This window comes from Monodelphis domestica, chromosome 1, assembly GCF_027887165.1.
Source record: "Monodelphis domestica isolate mMonDom1 chromosome 1, mMonDom1.pri, whole genome shotgun sequence".
Classification (NCBI taxonomy): Eukaryota; Metazoa; Chordata; class Mammalia; order Didelphimorphia; family Didelphidae; genus Monodelphis; species Monodelphis domestica.
This window is the reverse complement of record NC_077227.1, coordinates 427,336,193-427,361,383: the sequence shown is the minus strand read 5'-3', so window position 1 is coordinate 427,361,383 and position 25,191 is coordinate 427,336,193. Positions and strand designations below refer to the sequence as shown.

The window sequence follows — 25,191 nt, the reverse complement described above, 5'->3', positions numbered from 1 at the left end:
TTCTATTGTAGTGTATAAATATATTTGGTATCCAAAATAAAATTTCTCATTAATTTATGTTTGAATATCCATAAATAAGTAAAAATATTATTATGCATATTTTAAGAATTTAGGACTTTGATTAATGCAGTGACATCATGAGTCCAGAGAAATGAATTAGTTTTCTTGAACTTATACATGTTTATACTGAAAATCAAATGAGATGATATTTTTAAAAGGCCTAGTACATTGCCTGTACAAAGCAGGTGCTTAATAAATTCCTCCCTCTTTCTCTTCCTTCCTTTTTTTTTCTTCCTTGTTGAAAGGTACTTTAAGGCACAGTATATTAGGAGATAGAATGTTATAAGAGATATTAGAGAACATCTGTTTCTGGATCTTCAGAGAAGGGAAGTATCCTGCTCAAGATCATGTAGCTAATTAGCAGATTAGCCAGAATTCAACATGCCATCCACTATTTTTTTCATCTCTGTATAACAGTACAACTCATAGAATCACTGACTTAATGAAGTCTCATTTTGAATCTTTTAACACGCCCTATTGCATGTGTTTCAAGAACTAGAGTCAGGGTCGGGTCTAGGATTTTGACAGCTTTTCTTTTTTTAATTTGATACCAGTTTTTTGTAAATGCAACCAAAATATCATGCCTTAGTATGACAGTGGTCATATTCCTCTTTTGAAATGAATCTTAATAAAATAAAGTGGGGACAACTAGGTGGTGTAATAATTTAAAATAATATTTCTACCCAGATATATACTTTATAAAGTTTATTTGGAAGGGTAGACAATCATTCCTAAGTAACCTGGCTGCGTCGTGCCTAGCCTGCATGTATCTTCCTCATTCCACCTCACCTCCTTGCTCTCCCTCTTCTCCTCATGGTTCTCTTGTGGTACTCTCGTCAACCTCCCCCTGTTCTACTGCAACTTAACTTTCATTGATGTAAAGAATGTACACCGACGCAACCCTGGTGCAAACATCAGGAATGTTTGATAGACCTGTAAAGTTACTGAAGAGGGGGAGGGAATGAGCTTCCTTGACACAGTGACTCAGTTGAGAGTCAGGCCTAGAGACGAGAGGTCCTGTGTTCAAATCTGACCTCAGACAATTTCTAGTTGTATGACTCTGGAGAAGTCAATATGTAGTATTGATTCCAAGACAGAAGGTAAGGATTAAAAATAAATAAATAAAATAAAGCACTGTATACCTTGTGGGTATGGGTAACTTCATGGACAGAACTAAGTAGAACAGTGTTTCCTAGCTATACTTAGAGTAATAATATTGACTCCTTTTATTAGTAGTATTACTTATATAGAAATTTATATTTTGGAACAGTTGTTTACTTCCTACATCTCATTTGACATAATATCTGATTTTTTAAAACATATCCTTCTCCCCAGTGCCTCCACATAGCAGTAAGTAACTTAGATCATTAGAGTAAGTAACTCATAGTAACTCAGGGTTTTGGAAGAATGAGAACCAGAAGTGTGAACAGCAATATCCTCCAAAGAAGAGAAATGTAGATGCACAGGTGGATATGTGAGTATGGGTATGTTTTAAGAAGCAGGATGTGAAATATAAGACCTGAAAATACAGATGACCTTGATTTGATCAGCTATACCTGTGAGAAAGGCTTTCCCCAGTATCTGCTGGGACTCCAGTTGGACAAAGCCACTTGACCTTTTTAAATCTTAATTTACTCATCTCTTAAAAGATGAATTTGTACTCAGTGCTTTCCAAGGGCATCTAGCTGTAAGCCTAAGGATCATTTAATCCACTATAGTTACTAGAACACGGATTAACAGTTAGAGTATTAGGAGAAGGACGTCTTCGAAGTTATCTCCTCCCAGTCCTTCATTTTACAGGTGAAGAAACTAAGCTTATTCATGGTCTAGTTACTTTCCTAAAAGTCAGAGCCAGAACACTTGACTTTATATGATATTCTTTCCCCGCTATCATGTCACAACCCTTAATAAGAATCAGAAAGTTAGTTTTGTCTTTTCTATTGCCTGTCAATGTCACTACCAGCCAATTGCATTGATAAGGGTTTTTCCTGTATCTATATATTGCCTGGTCTTATGAAAGGTCCATAGTTATCAGTATAAACCAGTTGTGGGAATTTAACTGGAATCATTCTGAGAAGTGATTGAGAAGTCCTAGCTGTTGTTGGAAGCAGGGACAGAAGGGTCATTTAGGCCCTCTCAAGTTTTAATCTGCTGGTCTATAGAGTGAATGTGTAATGTTTCATTGATTCCTTAAGTTTGGACTTCATCTAAAATAAATTTGTATTGAGTAGTGATTATCCAGTCTCATTTTTCAGAGAAAGAAATTGAGGCCTGGAAGAAACCAAATGATTTTTCCTGAGTTGACAATGGCAGAAAGTAGCAGAACTAGGATTTGAATCAAGATCCTCTTTTATGGAGGATTTATAAGAAAGCTTATGGGAATTTTAGTTGATGAGTAATGGATAGGTTATGTGATGTGTATCAGAAGAAGTGTGTATACTCATCAAATCTCGATTGTTTCAAGTAATGTTTCTATTTCTATAGCACTTCATAATGTGTTAAATTTTTTCTTTACAGCTACCCTGTGATAGAAGTAGCTCTTCTTTAACTGTTCAAAATATCTACTTTTTATCAGTGTGAATACATATTCTCTATAAATCCCTTTAGAATTGGTGTGATGCAATTTGTCCTTTGATAGCCAACATTCTGCTAATATGTATCTCTGTATTTAAACTAGTCCTCATTCTACAGATGCAAAGTCCTTCACTATGTTTACACCAAAAATCTTTTCCACATAAGTAGAACCTGCCAGAACTCGTGTTAGTTACCCTGGCATAGTTTTTGAGAATTCCAGGTAGTCTCTGTGAAGTGCACTTTGAAGACTATGCTGCCAATATTAATATTCCTTTTTATAGTTAAGGAAAAGGAAAGTTAATTTTATTTATTCATCCTTATGCAACTAGTAAATGACAAAACCAGAAATCAGACTGGTCATTTTGACTTGCAGTAAAGTGTTCCCATAGCAAAAAGAACAACATGGTTTAACCATTCTTATCATTAAAAGAATGTGAGTGTTTTATCATCTCTCAGCAGGTTCTTTACCATAAAAAAATAGACTGCCCATTCCTGAGTGATTTAGCTTAGGGTTGACAGCACTGATTATGCAAATTATATCCATTTTAGCTTTCCGTTTTGTGGAGAGTTTTTTGTTCTTGCAAAAAAGGAAATCTTGACAGTTTTATCCATCCCTGTTTCTGGCCTCTTACACGTGAACTTCAAAGCTCTAACTCACTGAACTTTTTGGTAGCTAAATAGGGACTTGTAGTCACACCATGACTATTGACTCTGGTTTCAGAATGAACACTGAACACCAAATAATTGTGGGCCCAAATATTGCAGAACCATTTGCTCTTTTATTTTTAATTCAGAAAGAAACAATAACAAACCAGATCTTCTGGTCATTATATTTAGATGATTTTCATTTTTTCCTGATAAGTGTTCATTTTCATCAGCATGTGAGTTGTACATGTCAGTTCACATTTGGTAGAAATCTAGGGGGTTTGTCTTCATATGCCTGAATTTCCACGTGTATATTTACTGACTCTTAAATGTGCATACTCATTGAGACTCCTATCTATTTAGAACAGCTTGATTGGCTCTTGATTATAAAAATGTAATTCAACAACCATTGACAATTTGCTATGGTAAATGGAACACTAGTTTAAAAATTGCAAGACTGGCATTCTGTTCTATCTCCATACTATTGACTGTCTTTCTGAATATAGACAAATCAGTTCACTTCTCTGGATGTTAGTTTTCAAATTTGTAAAATGAAGAGTGCTAAATCACATGATCTCCAAGCCTCTTTTGGGGGTGGGGGGATAGAATTCTCTTATGTGTGACAGTCATTCATTATTTCAAGATTCCTCCCATCTTTAACTTTCTTCAATCCATTTTTTCCATGTCCTTGGTCTTAGGATACTTTTTCCCTTTAAATAGAGTAAGTATATCTCATTTAATATAATGCCTCATTTCTTTATCTTGGCTAGAGAAGATGCTAGATTCTTAAAGACTATGCTACCAAGGCACAAGTCTGTTAGAGCATACACCAATCTGTTAACGTTTTGAGTAAATTTCTAGCATTAGACTGTGTATCTTCTTAGACCCCTTCTAAGTTAGATAAGATTGTCACCTGAAGATGGCCAAATAAATTTCTTTGACCTACAACAACTCATGAAGACCATCTTTTAAGACATGAAGGGATTGTGATATCTGTAAGTTCATAGAATATAAATGAAGTAATAGATTTTTTTTAACTCTTACCTTCCATCTTAGAATCAATACTATGTATTGGTTCTACGGTAGAAGATTGGTATGGACTAAGCAATGGGGGTTAAGTGATTTACCCAGGGTCACATAGCTAGGAAATGTCTGAGGCCAGATTTGAACCTAAGACTTTCCATCTCTAGGCCTGGCTCTCAATCCACTGTGCTACCCAGCTGCCTCCCAGTAATGGATTCTTTTTTTATTTTTTAAACCCATACCTTCTATCTCAGAATTAATACTGTATATTGGTTAGGTCTGGCTCTCTATCCACTGAGTCATCCAGCTGCTCCCCAGTAATAGATTCTTGAAGGGCCTAAAGTAGCCTTGATTAATTAGGAATGCATTGTGCTTTTTATTATGTACATTATCATTGATTTAGAAGCCATAGCATTTTCCCAGATCAGAATATTATGGAATTTTATCACTTCCTTCCCTACTGATTCTCCAAATACGCAAATGCACATTTTATTATTTTCAATCAGTTTTCTCTCTAAAATTTAGGATTAGATGTTATTTTACTAACCTCTAAGAAAACCAATGGGATCTTGGGCTACATAAAAAGGCTTCTACCTCAAAGGATCTTTGTAAAGAATATACCTTATAAAGTACTATAAAAATATAAGTTGCAATTATAATGGTTCCTTGCAGTACTTTGAGGCTTTCTCCTGGGATGAATTTCATATGTTAGCTCTGAAAGGATAAAAGAGTTTGATAATTGGCCTATTAGTTCCTGGACCTTTTGTTGAGTTGGTTTGGTTTGAAATTTTCATCTTCAAACAAAACAAAATGCCTGTTGAAATAGAAACGTTTGGTTTTATGCCTGCTAGTTGCCGTGCATCATTAGCCCTAAAAACCTCAGTGGCACATGGGAATCATAGTCTTCCTTTCTGTTGATTTACATAGTAATAAATAATTGCTGCCATCAGTAGGTTGCTCCATCAGTTATATCTGCTTTCCTTTTAAAATACTTCGTCCTTTATACTCTGTTTAAGCTATATAAAGCACTACAGACAATATTTTACACTCTGAATATAGATTCCCTGATTTCAACTCTATACTACAATTTTCTCTCCTCTATACTAATATGAGTATAGATTTGTAAATGTCATAAGTGCAGTTGTGTTTAATTTTCCTGTAGTTTGCTATTCATTTATTCTTTATCAGTCAGATTTGTTGTTGTTAATTTATTTTCCTATTGTGCCTGACTCTTTGTGCCTCCATTTGGAGCTTTGTTTGACAAATCAGTCAAATACTAAAGCATCTACTCTGTTAGCAAGCACCATACTAGGTGCTAAGAGAGAAAAAATTTGGCACCAGCCTTCATGGACCTCAGTTAAATTTTGATTTGTGGGATTTAGAGTTGTATCCTTCATAGTTACTGATATTTAGAAAAATGAATTCATATTAATCTTTTAAACTCTTCCTTTGGTTCTTCATTGCAATATGGACTTACAAAAGGATTGGACTTCAATTTTTAAATTTTTTATGGCTTGGAATTATGATTCTATTCATATAATGGAGAAGATGTTACCAATAGAGATCAACAGTTGTTCTGAAAATAATGATCTTAGCAAAAATGGTTGGGTTACTGAAAGAATAAGAGACTTGTCCAAAGTAATTCAGTTATTTTTCAGAGGAAGAAGTTGATCTCAGGTCCTCCTGACTTCCAGGTTCCTCCTCTATCCACTATACCATGATGCTCAGAGTACCTCAAGCTTTGGCAAATTTTATTATGCCTATTCTGAGGATTAAGTTAACATGGCATGGGAAAATGGAGGATGTCACAGGTTTTTAAATGTAGTTAAGGGGAAAAGGAGCCCAGGGGAAAATGGCCTCGCTTTTCTCAGTAAAGTATGGAAGGAGAAGCCTGTGCTGAGAGGATAAGAGGAAGAGAGTGGTATGGGAGGCTTGAGAAGAGAAGTTTTGGAACAATTGTTTTGGAGAATACAATAGAAAATTACTCAAGAAGGTAGGAATTAAAGATTTGTCCTGCTGTGGTGAAGGTCTAGTTGAAATAAGATAACATTGATTTTTAGTGAATTCAGCATAGTCGCATAAACTTTCTCTAGTCCTGTTGAACATTATATGAATAGGAATAGAGAGAGAAGATGGTTGGAGTAGTCTAAGTTGAAGTTTTTAAAATCCTGAATGGCAGTAAGATCAGAGGTTAAGGTTCAAGAAGAGGGTATAAAATTGAACTGATTAAATACAGGATCAAGATGGGAAATGGAGAAAAGTATAGTTAAGAGTAGAGCCAGCTTAGGGGGGAGAACTAAGGAATAGAAGGACTAAATATTACAGTGAAGACAAAGAAAGAATAGGTTTAGGAGGAAAGAGACATATGGTGAAATAAGAGATTTTGATTAGATGAAGGAATTTCCAAATTGCTAATCACAAAGATGTGGTATACCTGAGGATAATGGTGAGATAAAGAGTGACAATCTTATAAAAGAGTAGATGATAGAAAGTGAGTAGATTGAAGAACTGAAATGACATAGTATTTCAGGAACCTCAAAATGTATGTTTGATGTTTTTAATCTTCAGTGCCATTCAGCACTGGATTAAAAATAGAAAAGTAGACAAAAATTGTAATAGATAACTATAAAAGGATGGGACAAATCAAACTCAGTAACCTCATCTTTGATAAACTTGAAAAATATAAAGGATATGGAAAGACTTCCTTTTTGAGTTTACCAGGAGTAGAATTTTGAGGGAGAAGAAAAAAAGGATGTAAGATAGAACTTCTACCCCAGAGCTGTTACTGCTAGGCATATATTCCAAAAAGAAACAAGAACAATTATGTTATCAGATTCACTTAATGTATAGGTAGGTTTTGTTGATTACTTTCTTTTTTTTTTCAAAATCTTTGAATTTTGAAATTTGCTAGGTATAGGCAGAGCAAAATACATTCTGTAATGACAATGATGGTAATGTTTGAAAAAAAGATATCCATAACAATACAATTTTAAAAAAATATCTTTATTGAATTGATTGTTCTGAACCAAAGTGTAGTCGGTGATGGTCCAATGTTAACTTTGCAGTTAGTCTTTAGTGGAGTGCTTCAGGGATCTGCCTTTGGGTGATTTCTCTCTTTTGTCAATGACTGATGAAGGAGTAAATGACTCAGATCTAGGAGGGATAACTAACATTCTGGTTGTCAGATTCAATATACAAAAAAATTTTCATAAGACCTGGGCGAGAGAGAAATTCTTAGATTTGGATTTCAAAAATCTATTTCACAGGTAGAAGGTTAAAAGGAAATGTAGTCAGAGAAGAGGTGCTCTGACCATTCTGGAGATTTTGGTGAATTGCAAACACAGCATTAATCAAGTGTTTTATTATCAAATCTGTTACACTAAGAGAATCATAGTGAGCAGGGTGAAGTGGGTACTAATTCTCTGTGCTTGACCATGAAGGGAGTATTATGTTCCATTCTGGGAACTACATTTGAGAAAAGACATTGATAAACTGGTGTGCAATCAGAGGAATAGGACCAGAGTACAGAAGAAGCTAAGATCTTGCCTTGTGAAGATCAGTTAATGGAAAAGGAGATGTTTAGTTTAGAAAAGATAAGATATGGTAGGACATGCTAACTATCTTTCATTTTAAAGGGCTTTGCAGGCCAGACGATAGAAACAAGAACAATGGATAGAAATAGCAGAGGCAAATTTAGTCTTTATGTAAGGGGGAAAAAATATCACAAAGAAAAGCTATCTAAAATTGTAATGGACATTATTGTTCAGTAATAGGAAAACTATAAAACAGAATGCAATAAAAAGACATAGTGTAGTCATTTCCTATGCCAATGAAGATGGTATACTTTGATGTGGACAGTTTTCATGACTTGGTACTATGAGTCTTTTTTCATCCATTTGTTAACCACCATTATATTGATATCCCTCTTCATTCTTAGGAAGACTAGTCCCTGGATTATAGATCCAGTCTACAGTCTCCCTTTTAAGGTTTTCCAGGAATAGGACTTACCATAACTTTTTTGTTTTGCTTTTAAGAACCCAGTACTACCACCTTTTTATGGTGAGCCACTGAAAGCAAATATAACAAAAAGCAACACCTTCTGTTATTTTTCACACCTCCATGTTTTGGATGCCATTTAGAAAAACCTTAAAACTCCCTTGTAGCAGTGCAAAATTTGTAAAATTTACAGTGACAAACAGCTGGATTACTTCCTTGTTAGCTATCCATTTAGCAAATTTATAGTTTACATTAATATTAATGTCATTATTACCTGTTTTATATGATAAATATCTCTTAGCCATGACAGTCTCAGTATAGATCACTTAAAGTAGGTTCTGTTATAAGCATAGTTGCACCTAGAAGGTTTGCACATTAAATGGGAAAATTGCAAATCAGGTAGTCAGCGAAATAATTCATTGTCACATCCAATCAATAAACTTTGTAAATCAACTCATTTAATTCAAAAAATGATCTATATAGATCAAGCAACCAATTAAACAATTAGCATACACTTTGCAATTAATTAATTTAAGCATCAATCATGCAATTAAAACTCCAAAGTTAAACTGCATAGTTTAGAAAATACTGCCTTTCAAATATTTTGAATATACTTAATGCTTTGAAAGCTAGATTGAATGCTAGCTTTCAAACAACAATAACAAACAATATTATAACAAAATAACCCTCTCCTCTTCTCCCCTCCCCTCCCACTCACTGTCAAAAATGGAAGTCCTATTCTTTCCCCCTAAATCTCTCTCCCTATTTCTAGTTTTCCTATTGCTATAGAGGTCAACATCATCTTCCCAGTCCCTCAGGTTCATAAACTAAATACCATACTTGATTTATCATTAATTGACCCTCCTCACCACCACCACCCCTCTCAGTCTGTTGCCAAGGCCTTTTACAGTATCTCTTGAATATGCTCTTCCTTTTCATCTTATACCTCAACACTTGCAACAGCCTGCTGGTAGGTGGGCCTGCATCAAGTGTTTACTCAGCTACTAAAAACATTTTCCTAAGTGTAGGTCTGACCATATTAACACCCATCTCTACCCACCCCCACTTAAAAATTCCACTTACTCCCTATAATTTCCAAGATTCTGTTTGGCCTTCAAAGCCCTTTATAACCTAACCTCCTGTCTACTTTTCTGGTCTTCTAATATCTTAATCCTTGCCCTGTACTCTTTGATCCAGTGACACTGGCCTCCTTGCTGTTCCATTCATCTCTTGATTCTAGACATTTTCCCTAGCCATCTCTCATATTTGGAATGGTTTTCCTCCTCATCTGTACCTAATGCTTTCTTCGGCTTCTTAATTCCAATGCTTTTCATCTCTTAATTATTTCTTATTTATCCTGTATATATTTATTTTCTTGTTGATTCGCCCATTGGATTGAAACTCCTTGAGGGCAAGGACTGTCTTTTGTCTCTTTGTATCCCCAATGCTGAGCATAGTGTCTGGCAGTAGACAATTAATACATGTTTACTGACTGACTGATTAACAATGTAAATATGAATTTAAGGAACTTAATTTAAGGAAGAGAATTTTCTCTATCATTGTTGAAACCATAACTTTTTAGAGCTTGAATGAACCTCAGTAGGTCTTGAACCCAATCCCCCAGCAGAAACACAGACCTCTTGCTGACAAATACTAAACCAGTCTTCTCTTGAAAATTTTCTTATTATCTCACAAGGCTATTGTGAGGAACATACTTTGTAAACCCTACTACAGAGATGTGATTTATTATAATTTTTATTATTCCACTAAAAGCCCATTACCTTGTTGTGGTGTAGATGTGACCCTAGGTTTTGTCTAAAATAAGCTCTGAGAGACTGTTAGGTACCACAGTGGATAGTGTGCTGATTTTTTCGCCAAGAAAACCTGAGTTCAAATCTCCCTCAGTTGTGTGACTATAAGTAAGTCTGTAGTCCTACCAATCTATCTCACTAACTTGTTATAAGAATCAAAAGCTATATGTACAATTCCTTAAAAGCAGTAACACACCATATAAATGCTCTCTAATATTATTGGTGTTATTAGTGGAGATTCTGTCAAGCTAGAAGGAATTAGATGACATTTCACTGACATTTCCTTTATTTTGCCTGAATGTCAGCCTTCCTAAGTTCAGAGGGGTTTTTCACCAGTTTTCAGTTGGGTGGTAAATTTTTCAATCCTACCAACTTCCCCAAACCTTCCCAGTCACAGAGCAAACTCTACAGTCAGTGGAGGAGAGGATACCCACAACAAAAAAAATACAAATCTTTGAAGTATTATTATTGTTTCCTAAAGGAAGCTTTTCCCCTCTGGGACATACCTGTAGAATCCTAAATTCGTAGCCATTGGAACTGGAATGAAGTTATAGATCATCCAGTCCAACATTTTTATTTTACATATGGCAAAGTTCATCACAGAATAATCATAATTGGAAGTATCCTCAGAAGACATGTAGTCCAACTCTCCTCACCTGAACAGGAGTCGCATCTATAACATCTCACAAGGAACCATCATCCAGATTTTTTTGAATCCCTCAAATGACAAGGACTCTCTCTTCCTTCAAATGGTCCATTCTACTTTAGATTAATTTTCACCTTACAATCCAGCAGTTCAATTAAACACATTTTTTTTCAGAATATTTTTCTTATGATAAAATTTGACTGGATTTTCTCCCTTTGCCTTATTCTACCTTTGAGGGGTAAGGAGAGAGGGTTGAATCCTTTTTCTATACGTCAACCTTTTGGATACTTAAAATATAGTGACAATACCTAACTCAAGTCTTCTTCAGGTTAATTATCCCCTTGTTTTTTTAGTAGACCCTCACCTGAAAATTTCAATTCTTTTGTCATCCTACTTTCCTTCTCCGAACTTGTTTCAGTTTGTCAGTCTATCTTACAGTGTAACACACATAGCATTAGAAATAGTATGCAGTAGGGGCAGCTGGGTAGCTCAGTGGATTGAGAACCAGGCCTAGAGACGGGAGGTCCTAGGTTCAAATCCAGCCTCAGCCACTTCCTAGCTGTGTGACCCTGGGCAAGTCATTTGACCTCCATTTCCTAGCCCTTATCACTCTTCTGCCTTGGAGTCAATACACAGTATTGACTCCAAGACAGAAGGTAAGGGTTTTAATAAAAAAAAAAGAAAAAAAAAGAAATAGTATGCAGTGCTTTGTTTTGTTTTTTTCAGAGCAGAGATCAATTGGACTTCTCTTTTACTCCTCTTAATAGTTTGCTTGTTTGTATTAATGCAGCTTAATGTAATGAGTTACTTTCTAACCATATTTACCCCATATGAGTTATATTTCAGCCTGCATTTGTTTAGCCATCAGAGTGAAAGTTTCAGAGCATTCTTTCTTGTCCCACTTTGTTTGAATGTCATACTATAATTAATACAAATTGTATAAAATGAAGAGAAAACTTAAGTAGTTGAGGGGTCAGCAGAGAAGTACTTTATTAGTATCTCTAAAGGGAAGAAGATGTGTTTTGGCTTCAGGTTCTCAATTAGTCTAGTTGGTCTTAAAGATCAACATGTTAATCACTTGTTGGGAATCCCTCACACTTTGGGCAAAAGTTTGCATAAGAAAGGTATTCTTACAACAGTATTAGCTTTCTGTAGGTCTATAATGCCTATCCTCATATATAATATATGGGAGCTATATTTTCCATGAGCATAGTCCTAACAATAATTTATATTAATAATATTTTTAAAATCTGAATTCCTTACAGTGCCATTCAAGAATTCCCATTATCTATGCTTTTTCTTCCCTTATAAAAAATTCCTCTCTTTTTGAATCTTATCAGCTTTAATCAAACTGTTCTATACCCTATTCCCACAGTACTCTTGGAGTTTTTCAGCCTGTCCCTCAAGCACTAGCTTTGATAATACTTATTCCATGATGTTTTCCTTTCCCATCCTAGATGGAAGCAATTTCCCCTCCCCTTACTAACCCGATGTTCATCTATTTTCTATACTTGCATGTATGTATATTATCTCTATGTTACACTATATTCTGTATTGGGGCAGGAAATGGGAACCATCTAAACTTGGTCTTCAGCCTAGCACATTGTTGTGATTGAGGTATGAGTGTAACAAAGAATATTGAATTTGTTAAGCACATTTAGTACAAAGAAACTCTCAACTCTGAATCTGAAAAACTAGAATTGAAACTAACTGGTGCTGATCTGCCCAAAAACCTGAGTAAACTATTTCTCATATCTGAGAGTCAGTTTCCTTTTGTCTAGGATAATGTGCTGGCACAGTGGACAGAGTGCCAGGTCTGGAGTCAGGAAGACTTGTGTTAAAATTTAGCCCCAGATATTTACTAGCTTTATGATCATGGGCAAGTCATTTAACCTCACTTACCTCAGTTTCTTCATATGTAAAATGAGCTGGAGAAGAAAATGGTAAACCATTCCAGTATCTTTGCCATGAAAACCCTGAATGGGTCCTGAGAAGTCAGTCACAACAGAAATGACCAAGTAGCAATAACAAGATTGGAATAGCCATACTAGGGTTTACTTATATCCTAGCGTGTTGTCAGGAAAGTGCTGTGACACCATAGAAAGATGTCCTGTTGCTATTGAAATGAAATAGCACTAGACTCAGGATTCTAGGGCCCAGATAAGAGAACCCCACCGCTTATTAGACATATGACTTGGACAAATCTGTTTTTCAATCTAGATCTTCTCATTTGTGAAAATACATGTAATCTTTCACTACAAATCTTTTTTTTTAATAAACCCTCACCTTCCGTCTTGGAGTATATTGTATGGAGTGTATTATACAATATACAGTATTGTATACTGTACATTGTTTCCAAGGCAGAAGAGTGGTAAGGGCTAGGCAATGGGGATCAAGTGACTTGTCCAGGGTCACACAGCTAGGAAGTGTCTGAGGTCAGATTTGAACCTAGGACCTCCCGTCTCTAGGCCTGGCTCTTAATCCACTAAGCTACCCAGCTGCCCCCTTTCACTACAAATCTTATAGAATTATCCCAAGTAAAGTACTTTATAAACTTAATATGAGTTATCCGTATTGTTACTGTCTTTACAGTTCATATAGCACTTGTAACTGTCTTGTTTTGTTGTTATTGGGTTCATGGACTTGTCTTAATCTCTCCTATTAGATCCACAAGCTTCTAGAGTGCAAGAGCTATCCTTTGTTGTATCTTTGTAGCCATCATAAAGTATCTTCACATAGTAGGTGTTCAGTCATTTATCTTATAACTGAACAATACTGTAAATTTCTGTAGTCTTAGCTATTGATCCAAGGCAATTTTGAAAGACTTGATAATGAAAAATGCTATCTACCTCTGGAGAAAGAACTGATGGATTATGAATGCAGATTGAAGCATATTTCTTTTATTTTCTTTATTTTTCTTTTCTTTTGGGGGATGGGGGTCTGTTTTCTTTAACAACATGGCTAATATGGAAATATATTTTTCATGATTTTACTTATATGATCTATATCAAATTCCCTGCTTCTGGGAGAAGAGAGGAGGCAGAAGGAGAATTTGGAACTCAAAATTATTTTAAAATGACTATTAAAAAATTTTACATGTAATTGAGAAAACTAAAATTGAATTTTTAAAAACAATGTAAGCTAATGTAAATTTAAAACTGATTTCATAGTTTTTTCTCCTTTTCAGTGTCATCCTGAAGTGGTATTTGTGGCTAATAATCAGTTCTTACTGAAAAAAAGCACCTGGCCCTCACCCCACTTTCCACCAATTTCATTTTCTAAGTATGGTTTCTAGGTTTTCAGGCCTTCATTTGCATTCTGTAATTACCCCACCTTTATTTAATGGCTATTTGTTTCCTTCCAGTGACAATGTCAGTGCTTATTGTCTCCACATTGCTGAGGATGATGGTGAAGTTGATACAGACTTTCCTCCTCTGGATTCCAATGAACCCATTCATAAATTTGGCTTTAGCACTTTGGCCTTGGTTGAGAAGTATTCATCTCCTGGTCTTGCAGCCAAACAGTCACTCTTTGTTCGAATGTGAGTATTTAACCAGATTTTAATTTTTACATTGTGCCCTAATCCCACTATTCTCTACTAGCCTATTCTATATCTTATAGAACTACTATTTGCATATACTTGTTATTTGAATAATTAAAACTCCATATATAAGTGACTCTAATTAGAAATAAACAATTGAGATGATAATTGCATGTCTTACAACTATACTTATGGAATGTGAAGGCTGGAAGGGACCTTAGAACATACAGTTTGAGAGGACAGAATATTAAAGTCTCTACTCATAGCATTTTAGATTGAAGGAGTCTTTAATACATAGAGATGAAAGAGCTAGTTAGTTGCAGTATTGGTATAAAAAGTCAAGTCTCCTGACTCCCAGTTCAAAGTGCTTTATTTTATATCAAGATGGAAAGGGAATATTAGTGTTAGCAAGCTGTGGAATTTTGGATCTGAACCACTCAATATAGGAAATATACTGTTGGAAGCATTTGGCTAAGCTTATTCTATTTCAATTTATGAAGTGAGAATTCTGAGAATTTCCTTCTTTCTAAAAAAAGTTTCGCCCATCCTTTGCTTTTTAGCCACTTCTCCCTTGTTAGTTTAAGATATTGTTTTTTAAGTTTTTTAAATTAAAAAATCTGGTTAAACCTAAATTTGATTGTTCTTGTTGATTTCTTTCTATTAAAAAGTATCCTGTAAATTCCCAATTATTATTCTTAGTTTTATAACTAATCTGTTTCTTAGTTTTCATCCTTAAGAGTATGCCCATGGGATCAATAGTGATCATTTTGCTGCCCCCTACTGTTAGTAACCAACAATGTTCAATAATCTGCTGTTGAGACTGTTGATTTCTTCATATATTGGATTTTTTAAAATAAAATTTCTTCCTCTTTTAAAATATTAACTGTGTTTAAGATATTTATTAAAATTAATGTCCTGTATTAATTCTGTGATATGATTGTTTTGAGTCCTCTGAACCAATTCGTGGAATTCTTAGAAAAATCAACCTAAAATCATTGTTTCTTAGGGCATAGAATATAGAACATGTATGAGAACATCTAATGCAACCTGCACATTTTTACAAAGGCCCAGAATTTATGTTGGAACACCCAACTACATTACGTCGAGCCATGCCTGACAAGAATCCTCTTTATAGTATCACTGACAAGTAGTCTTATAACTTTGCTTGAATACCTTAAGTGTAGAGAACCTTCTACTGTTTGCAATACTACATTACACTTTTTGATGTCACTAATTTTACCTTTACAGATAAAGAAAATGTAGTTTAAGAGTTCTTAACTCTATACCACTAAGGGAACCTACTCCTTGTCACAAGAAAAGATCATCTTCAGTCAATAATTTATTGAACAGATAGTCTTGCCAAATACTGATAACTGCTAGGGATACCAAAAAAAAAAAAAGCAAGAGTATCCCATGCTCTCAGGAAGCAAACTTTCTAATGGAAAGACAGTATAAAAATAGCTAAATACATATAGTTCTAATCAGAGCAGATCATTTAATATGAAGCCCCTATTGTGTGCCAAGCAATGTGCTAAACACTGGTAATACAAAGAATCACCGAAAACAGACTCTGCTCACAAGAAACTCACAAGAAGAACAACATCCAAAATGACTGTATAGGAAGATTTTACCGGGGTAAATTGGAGTAGCTTCAGAGGGGAGGCAGTGAGATTAGGGGGGTAGTAGAAAGTATTCCTGGAGGAGATGTAACTTGAGTTGAGACTTGAAGGAAACCTGGAGGCAGGGATAAGAAGGCAAAGTATTCCAGGTATGAGGGATGCTCAGGTGGATTGTGGAATGTTATATGGAAAGTACAGCAAGGAGGCCAGTGTCACTAGGTGACATGAAAGAGAGTAAGGTATAAAAAATTGGAAAATATGGGTGGGTGGGGGCACAGATTGTGATGGTCTTTGAATTCCAAACACAGGAATTTATATATTTGATCCTGGAGATGATTGCCACTGGATTTTAGTGAGTAAAGAAGTGACATGATTAGAACTGAATTTTAAGGACATCATTTTAATTGTGGAATATGAACTGGAGTAGGAAGAGACTTAACAGCAAGGAGAGCAGCCAGCATTAATGGTCTAGAAATTAGGTGATGAGTTCCTAGTCCAGAGAAATGGCAGAGAAGAAAAGGAATTATGAGAGTGAGAGATGTTATGAGGGAAGACTAAGCAACAGGTTGGTTATGAAGGTTGTTGAGAGATAGAGAAATTGAGGATGACAACTATTTTTGTGAGTCGTGGTGAATATATGATGGTGATACTCCTAGTAGTAATAAGAAAGTAAAGATGATGGAATAGTTTTTTTTGGAGTGGGTCAGGATAATGAGTTGAGCTTTTGATGTATTGAGTCTAAAGATGTGTAAAGGATGTCCAGTATGAAATATCTAATAGATAATTGAGATAATAGACAATTGAAGATGCAAGAGCTCAAAGGAGGTTAGAAGTGGATGAACTGATTTGAGCATCATTAGCATAAAGATTAATTGAATCCATGAGACTTGATGAGATCTCTGTCAAATGTTATAGATAGTTAAGAGAAGAGGTCCCAAGACAAGAAAAGAGAAAGGGGCCTGACACAGACCCTGTGTCAGGGGAAGTTCCAAAGTTAATTGTACTCACCTGGATGAAGAAACAACAAAGAAAGGGACAGTGGTTTGAGAACTAGGTCTAGAGACAAGAGGTCCTGGATTCAACTGTGTCCTCAATTATACTTCCTAGCATTGTGACCCTGGGCAAGTCACTTAACCCTCACTGCCTAGCCCTTACTGCTCTTCTTTTGAACCAGTACACAGTATTGATTCTAAGTAGTAGTAGTAGTAGTAGTAGTAGTTGTCTCTCGGTAACCGAGGATGACGATTGTCTTTGTGCGTTTTCATCTGTGATGTAGATGAGTGTGCACAAAGACACTTGTGCGTGAAGGAGATTTAAGTGGAAAAGTCTATTCACAGAGACAGTCCCACTCTCTCGGCGTTGGAAGCCTGGGTCCAGTGGCACGAAAGGTCGTTACACCTGGAGACTTCCTCAGCTGCATTGGATGGCCATGTTGTCTTTTGTGCTCCAACACGCCCTAAGCACTCTACAGTGCTTTGCTGCGTCGCCATCTCAGCCGTTGAACCTTCTTATTGGTTTCTTCCGTCTGTTCAGCCGAAGCAGTCTTCACATACTGGGTGAGCAAAGCCCTAGTTCACCAGGGGTCCACCACGACGACCCGATGGCTACCCTCACAAGGTTTAGCCGGCTTGTCGAAGCCGTTGCCCAGGTTGTGGCCGCTGCTACATGCTAGCAGCTACTGGGAGCCACAAATGAGAGCTGGGTGTCAGGTGGGGGTCAGAGGCTGGAGAGCTGCCCTCTTAGAAGGGCATAACAAGCCCTCCATACCAGAGATACTACCCCTCCCTGAGCACCCCATACACCTCATTGATTCTAAGACAGAAAGATTAAAAAGAAATGGTCATATTGACAGGAGAAACAGGAGAGATTAGAATCATGAAAACTTAGAAGATATTAATGAATGAACTTCATAGGAAGAGAGGTTACTGAGTGATGGTAGATGGAGATACTTAAAGTAGCAGTGAGGAACAAGGATCGCACTTGTGGTGGGTTATGAGTAAAAGTGCTGTGCTAAAAAATGTAACCTGGGAGGCTGGGTCATCAGAAAGGATCCAGGTCTTAGTAATTATTGCAAAGAAGATGGATAAGCAAGAAATGAAAACTTTAAGATGAAAGCTTTTTTTTTTCCTACCTGTGGAGTGGGCATTCCAAAGAGCATAGCAAAAAGATTGGGTAGCATTATGGTGGAATGTGGAGAGGTAGGGTTGGGTTGAGGGTGATTGGAATAAGGGATTTGTCAGTGGGAGATAGAGAATGAAGTTTCAGTGACAGCTCTTGAGGTTAAATCATTGGGATAAGGAATGGTAGGTCTGATGATGTGCCCCACATCAGATGAAGTTGTTACAGAGTGTCTGGCAGCTGTGTGTAGCTGCAAGTAGCAGAAGGTGTAAAAGGTGGAGGAAGACTGGAAAGCCCATTTGAGCTGTAAGTGGCCAAAGAGGATGTCAGAAGCTCAATGGAATGGTACAGGCAAGGCAAACCCTAAAGTAATCTGAGAATGGAAGGTACTAGTAGCTTTGGGAAACAAAAAAGGCTTCTTGTAGAAGGTTGAATTTAAGTTATTTTTGGAAGGAAATCAAAGAAATTAAAAGATGGAGGGCAGAAAGAAGTGTATTCTGGGTAGGGGGGATAGCTATTGAAAAGACATGAAATCAGGAGCTGGTAGTGTCATTTTCAAGGACTGGAATAAGGCCAGAGAAGCTGGTTCATAAAGTGTGTGGAAGAAAGAAAATTCAGGAGTGAGCCAGACTACTTCAAGACATATACATATATGTGTGTGTTTATTTGTTCTCACAGACATCTATATACACATTCATGCAAAGATAGATACAACATATGCTTATTTCTATAGATATTACTCAGGTTCAGCAACCCCCTTCCTGTCTGTATTCTCAATTTTGAAGTCTTTGTAACTGGAGAGTCCCTGTTTACTATCCTTTTCCTCAAAATCTAGCCACTGTAGATAATACTAAAAGCTCCCATTCAAATCTATTCATCCTGGACACATTTGCTATTTACTATTTATGAAGCCATATGAGAGACAAAAACTGTTATAATATATCCCACATACAGCTGTGGTCATGGAGTTAAGGAACTGTATCAGAGGGTTAGTTTGGGTGTTATGGAGAAGTTGATGATATATGCTCAGAAGGTAAAAGGAGGGTGAGATGGATTATTCCCCCCATCAGTCTTCAAGTATGTTTCCTCACAAACTCTGCCTTTACTTCCCTCTAATAACTGGTTTTATAGATGAGCCTCTTTCCTTCAGGAAAGAGAGAGAAAGAAATCAGCTCTCTCCCTCTTCCACTGTAACTTTCCTTCACTCACAAGGAAATAAATTTAGGATAAATGACAAGTCTTTATTCTAACAATAATGGTCAGGGGTAAAACAGGAAGAGGTCTGAAGGTTTAGGCTCTAGAGGAAAGAGAAGAAAGGAAGTCCCTGTCTGTCTAAATCTCCCTTTCCTTACCTCCAAAGTTGAGAGACTCAGGCTTGGCAGCCTGGCCTCTGAGAGGTTCAGGTTTGTGACCCCTGGTCTATGTCACAGTAGAGCAATGTCCAGACCCAGGGTGTCAAAGGAGCTGTATGAGATCTGTTAGACTTCTTATTCTTCTCAGGTTTCTACCACACTTCTTGGTATCTTAGGATCTTTGAGAGGGGATGATAATTAAGGTTCAATGAGGGATTTTATATATTGCTCAGAATCCAGACTCAAGTCAGACCTTCTCCTTTGCTGTCTCAAGATAGAGAGACCAACTGACTCTCCCATGGAATCTCATCTTCCCTCAAGATTCTAAGCCTTCTCAACCATCCCCCTCTGTGGAAGGAAACTTTTCCATTTCTTCCCGTCTCTGTCATTCAAAGTCCCTGGATTATTCCTCTATCACAGAACCTGGGTTTGAATCCCAACTCTGATACATAATTAACTTTTGACAAGTAACAACTTCCCAGAGCCTCAGTTCCCTCATCTGTAAAATGGGAATAATAATACTTGTGCTTTCTCTCTGATAGGATTGTTGTAAGAAAGTTGCTTTGTAAAATTTAAAAGTACTAAAGAAATATGACCCATTGTTGCAAATATAACTAAGTCAAAGCCCCTTTACATTAAGGAACCTACAATGTAACAGAGGGGGAGGTAAGACATGTATACAAAGAAATAATAAAAATCAGATAGTGATAAGTCTGTATAGATGGTATAAATTGTTATGGTTTTCGATTAGAGAATAGTCACTTTCACCTCTAGCAATTCATTTAGCAAGCATTTATTAAGTATTTTATCATGTTAGATGAGTATTTTATCATGTTAGATGTTGAGGATACAAAAACAGATGGGGAAAAACCAGCTTCTTCCATCAAGGAATTTAACATGGCGGGGGGGGGGGGGGATAATATGTAAACCAAGAAAAATATACATGAGAATGTGAGGGAACAGAGAGCACTAATAAATAGAGGGATCAGGAAGGACTTCCCATAGGAGAGGAGGTGGTAACTAAATTGACTTTTGAAGCTTACAGCTGAACCCTTCCATCCCCTCCCCTCTTCCTTCCCCTTTTACATGCTCTTTCTCCTGATTAGAATGTTAACTCTTTGAAGATCCTGGTATAAGTAGGCAGAGAGTACTTCATGTAGAGGGCATTTGAGAAAGGAAGTCTGGGGGTGGGTGGGTTAAAATACATCTTATCTTTTGACATTTAATCATATAAGGCCTCCCCATGTTTCTCTGAGTTTTTCATATTCATCATTTCTTATGATCTATTGTATTCCAATAGATTCACACACCATAATTCATCTATTCCTTAATTGATGGACGCTTCCTTTGTTTCTAATTTCTTGTTACTACAAAGTGCTACTATGAATATTTTAGTCTCTATGAGACCTTTCTTTGATCTCTCTAGGTATATACCTACTGGTGGGATCAGTGGGTCAGAGGGTGTAAAGAGCTGGATTAATTTTCTCTTATAATTACAAATTGTTTTCCAGAGCCCAAAGATAATATATTAGTGTACATGTCTTCCCCCAGTCCTTCCAAATTTTAGTAATTAGGCCTTTTCCTATCTTTGCTAGTTTGATGAGTGGGAAGTGAAATTTAAATTTAGTTTTTTAAACCCTTACCTTCTGCTTTAGAATCAATTCTGTGTATTGGTTCTAAGGCAGAAGAGTGGCAAGGGCTAGTGTTACACAATAGGAAATAAGATTTAGGTCATAAGAGTGATTGACAGGGAATGGGATTAGAATTTTCCTTGGAGTTGGTGGAATGGAATCCCAGAGAAACAGTTAAGCAACTGACACCATCTCTCTGGACCTGGATGAAGGAGGAGGAAGCTGCTTGAGAAACCATCTTTCAAATTACAAGCCTGGGATATCTTTGGCTGTGGAAAAGAAGGCAGTCTTCATTCTTCTGCTGGACAGATAGAAGAAGCTGATCAACCTGAGAACATACCACCTTTGGATATTTCTCTTGGGAAATTTGGACTTTGCCCCCAAAAGATTCTGTTGTAAGATTACTAATCCCTAAAGACTTTGCCTTTAATGTACTTAGAAATAAGATAGATTTAGTCAGATAGGTTATAATTTAGAGGGTAAAATCATTAAGATCTCTCCCTTTCCTCTCCTTCCTTTTTTACATTCCATTTCCTTGTTTAATAAAATAAAAATATTTATATATTCCTTCTATGTTTCTTTCCTAAAACCCCTTCAATTTTATTATGATATTTCAGTTGGCTGAGCTAGGTAGACTGTATAACTTAATTTTTATGTATATTTTCATCTATCTAGATAAGATTTCATTAGAATTAAGGCAGTTAAGTGGAATATTCTAAAGTCCATCTGAGAGTGGTACAGTCCAGAGAAGGAGGCCAGAGGAATTCTAAGTCTCTGGGAAAACTCTGGGACATTTAAAAACATTAAAGGGCCATTACCATGTGCTCTTGGTGGCCATATTGGAAAATTTTCTTTTCAAAATTTCAACTTTGTGATTATTTATTGTCAAATCTGATCACAGTGGAGTTTAATACCACCATTTCACCAGTGTATACTGTATTACAAATGAATGTAAATCTGACAGGGGACATAATAATGGATGTTATTAAGATCTTGTTGGATTTCATTCTGCATTCTATTTGTAATGTTTCCAAATGTATGTGCGATGCTTTTAGACTACAATAAGAAATAGGATTTAGGACATAAGAGTGATTGACAGGGCATGAGATTAGAATTTTCCCTGGAGTTGGTGGAATAGAATCCCAGAGAAACAGTTAAGCAACTGACACAATCTCTCTGGACCTGGATGAAGTAGGCTGGAGCAGCTTGAGAAACCATCATTCAAATTACAAGCCTAGGATATATTTGGCTGTAGAAAAGAAGACAGTCTTGTTTAATAAAATCAAAATATTTATGTTTCTTCCCTAAAACCCCTTTAATCCTATTATAATATTTCACTAGGCAGTTGGGGTTAAGTGACTTGCCCAGAGTCACACAACTGGGAAGTTTCTGAGGTCAGATTTGAAAACAGGATAAATTTGTTTTATTTTGGTTTTTCTCTTTGGGAGAATTTTTATGTTGTTGTTGAAAGTTTGCATTTCTTTTCTTGACTCTGGGTCTTTTATTTGTGTCATTTCTCTTTATGTCTTGTATATCAGGCCTGCCACAGAATTTTTTGGTGTGAAGATTTTTATCCAGGTGACAATTTCCATTCTTATCCTAACTGCATTGATTTTTGTAAACACTTTTAAATTTTTGTAATTATGATTGTTTTTATCTTTTATGATCGCCTTGGTGTCCCTTATCTATTTGGGAACACCCTCTGTAACCATAGTCCTGAAAGTTACTTCCTTCCATTATTAAACTACAGCTATAGATTAATAAGTTTCTAGAGATAAGAACCATACATTTCTGTACTGCCTAGAGCATCTAAGTTGCACAGAGTAGGTGTTTGAATATTTGTTAAATGAATGAATAAATATTCAGTATCACAGAGATTGCTACCAGGGCTCTAAGCAAAATTTTTTCAAATAGGGAAATTTCTCTTTGTATCCACCAGCCCTATTTCTAAATCTGTCTTTAAGCTTACATCTTCTGCTCCTGCCTGTGGATACCCATTACCTTCTTGCTGATCACTGGCTAGTCAGTGCCCACCATTCCATTAATGCCTACACCTAAATTGCCTTTCCTTCACCATCCCAATCCAAACTTCTATCCCTTGACTCTGAGGGATTTTCAGATAAAAGTTCTTCTGAGAACCATAAATCAGAATAAAAACTAAGAATGAAATATGAATGAGATTGTATCTCACAGGCTATTTATGTTGTAAAAGAGAAAACTATTTAGCCCAAATGAATTCTGATGGGTGATAGGGTAGGAGCAGGATTTTTTTTTTTTAATCTAGAGAAGCCATCAATTATTTATGTTCTGTTCTAGTTTTATTTCTTCAAGAATGGATGGATCCTTAAAATTTAGAAGAACCTTAGAGGTCAACTAAATCAACTCCCTCATTTTAGACATAAGAAAGGTGAAGCCTAAGAAGTAGAAATTATTTGCTCAAGATCACACAATGAATTAGTGCCTGAACAATGACTCATTGCCCCTGATTTTTAGGCCAAGGCTTTTGTTATTGTAACATAGCTATGCTAGGACTTCAGAGTGTAGAACAGGTTTCATGACTGTACAGCTTTACTTCCAAGCTGCTATTTGGTATTATTGTAAATAAACAAAACAAAGTTATGACTTCAATCTGTATTCTCTACTTTTCCTTGAAGGCATAGAACTTACTCTGGCTCTATTTCAAGAGACAAACATTCCAGAGGGCAAAACACATGTTTTTAGTTAGTACGACCTTTCCAATTTTTGAAGCAATGTAATTAATGTTTTCCTTCTTTATTATTTACTTCAATATGTCTATCACTTTAAATAGCCACAAAGAAAAGTCCTTTTCTTCTCTCTAGACAGCAACGATTGCCAAAACGGAAATCAAGTCAGTTTCCCAAACATTCAATCATTCAGACTGCATATGTTCCATTTCTATGAATGAGTACAATCTGGACAGTGGAAATGTTTGTAATATAACAGAATGAAAAGGAACAACACACAGTTGATTCTCTGAGACACAGGCAAAGAAGAAATACTCCATTAATTTAGACCTACATTGACAGTCTGAATTTGATTGTGTTTGGTTATCTTCCATTTCTTCTCATCAAGGTGCTTTCAAAATTCCTAAAATATAAACTCAGATAAGAGTAGGACTGGTTCATTATACTTACTAAATTTAGTCCAATCAAAGAAGGCATGACTATTAGCCTACTTAGATCAGCACTGCTTAGATCTTCTAGCCTGGTTGTTCCTATATTTCTTAGAATTTAGAGCTGAATAGGCCTTAGACATCGACTTCAAAACTCTCACTTGACAGAGGAGGAAACTAAGACTTTGTAGTTTAGATCTGCCCAATGACACAGAGGTCACACCCAGCAGAGCCAGATTTCAAGGCCATGTCCTTTATCTTCAGACCTGTGGTTCTTATTAATTTTATAATTAAAATTATAATTATCTCAGTACAATACTGTATATTCTTTCCTAATGTTTCATAGAAGTATATTTGTAAGAAAAACCCAAAGCCTTCTAGTCAAAACCAAAGCATAAAGGTCTTCAAATAATCTTACTGACAAATGATGATTTCTACCCATTTTTTATAGGCCACCTCAAATAACACTCCTTTAAGAAGCCACCCCATTCATATTTCCTTCTTGGTCTTTATTCTGAATTTTGTCACTTGGATTTACTATTATCAGAGTAATCTCTAGCTGGTTATCTAGAGCAGTGATGGTAAACCTTTTAGAGGGGAATGTGATATAAGAAATGTCCTCAGGCACTTATGGAGAGAGGAGGGGGAGCTGCTCCACCCTTCATCCTTCCTTTGGCTTTCTAGTAACTCTGGCTTTCTCTTTCTAGTGAACTTTGGTGAGCTCTGTGCTGGGGTGATGGTGCATGTGTCCACAGGGTTCTGAGTTCCCCCTCTGGCAAACATGCCATAGGTTCACCACCACAGTCCTAGATAATCAAGAGATGGGAGTTTTTTGGTATAGTGAAGATCCTCCTGTTCTGTTTTTTGTCTGTGCATCCCCAGACCCAGGAATTATAGTAGGTACTTTGGTAAATGCTTGCTGCATTAAATTGGTCAGGAAAGACCTTGCCCCTAGACCTAAGAGAATTTTTTTTTTGGCCCTTTACTGATACAGCCTTATAGTGAATCATAGTTTTGTGTTTATGTCTCATCCCCATGTAGA

At 36.3% G+C, this 25,191-nt stretch overlaps 1 protein-coding gene across 5 annotated transcripts in view; it reads left to right on the top strand.

Moving 5' to 3' along the window:
• MAPKAP1 (MAPK associated protein 1) overlaps window positions 1-25,191 on the top strand; it is a 370,977-nt gene that overhangs the window by 206,695 nt on the left and 139,091 nt on the right. For all 5 annotated transcript variants that reach the window (XM_001365912.4, XM_056812154.1, XM_056812155.1 and 2 more), the window contains one exon: window positions 14,120-14,296. In XM_001365912.4, the coding sequence (XP_001365949.1) occupies window positions 14,120-14,296 (177 nt within the window). The remainder of the gene's footprint in view (window positions 1-14,119; window positions 14,297-25,191) is intronic.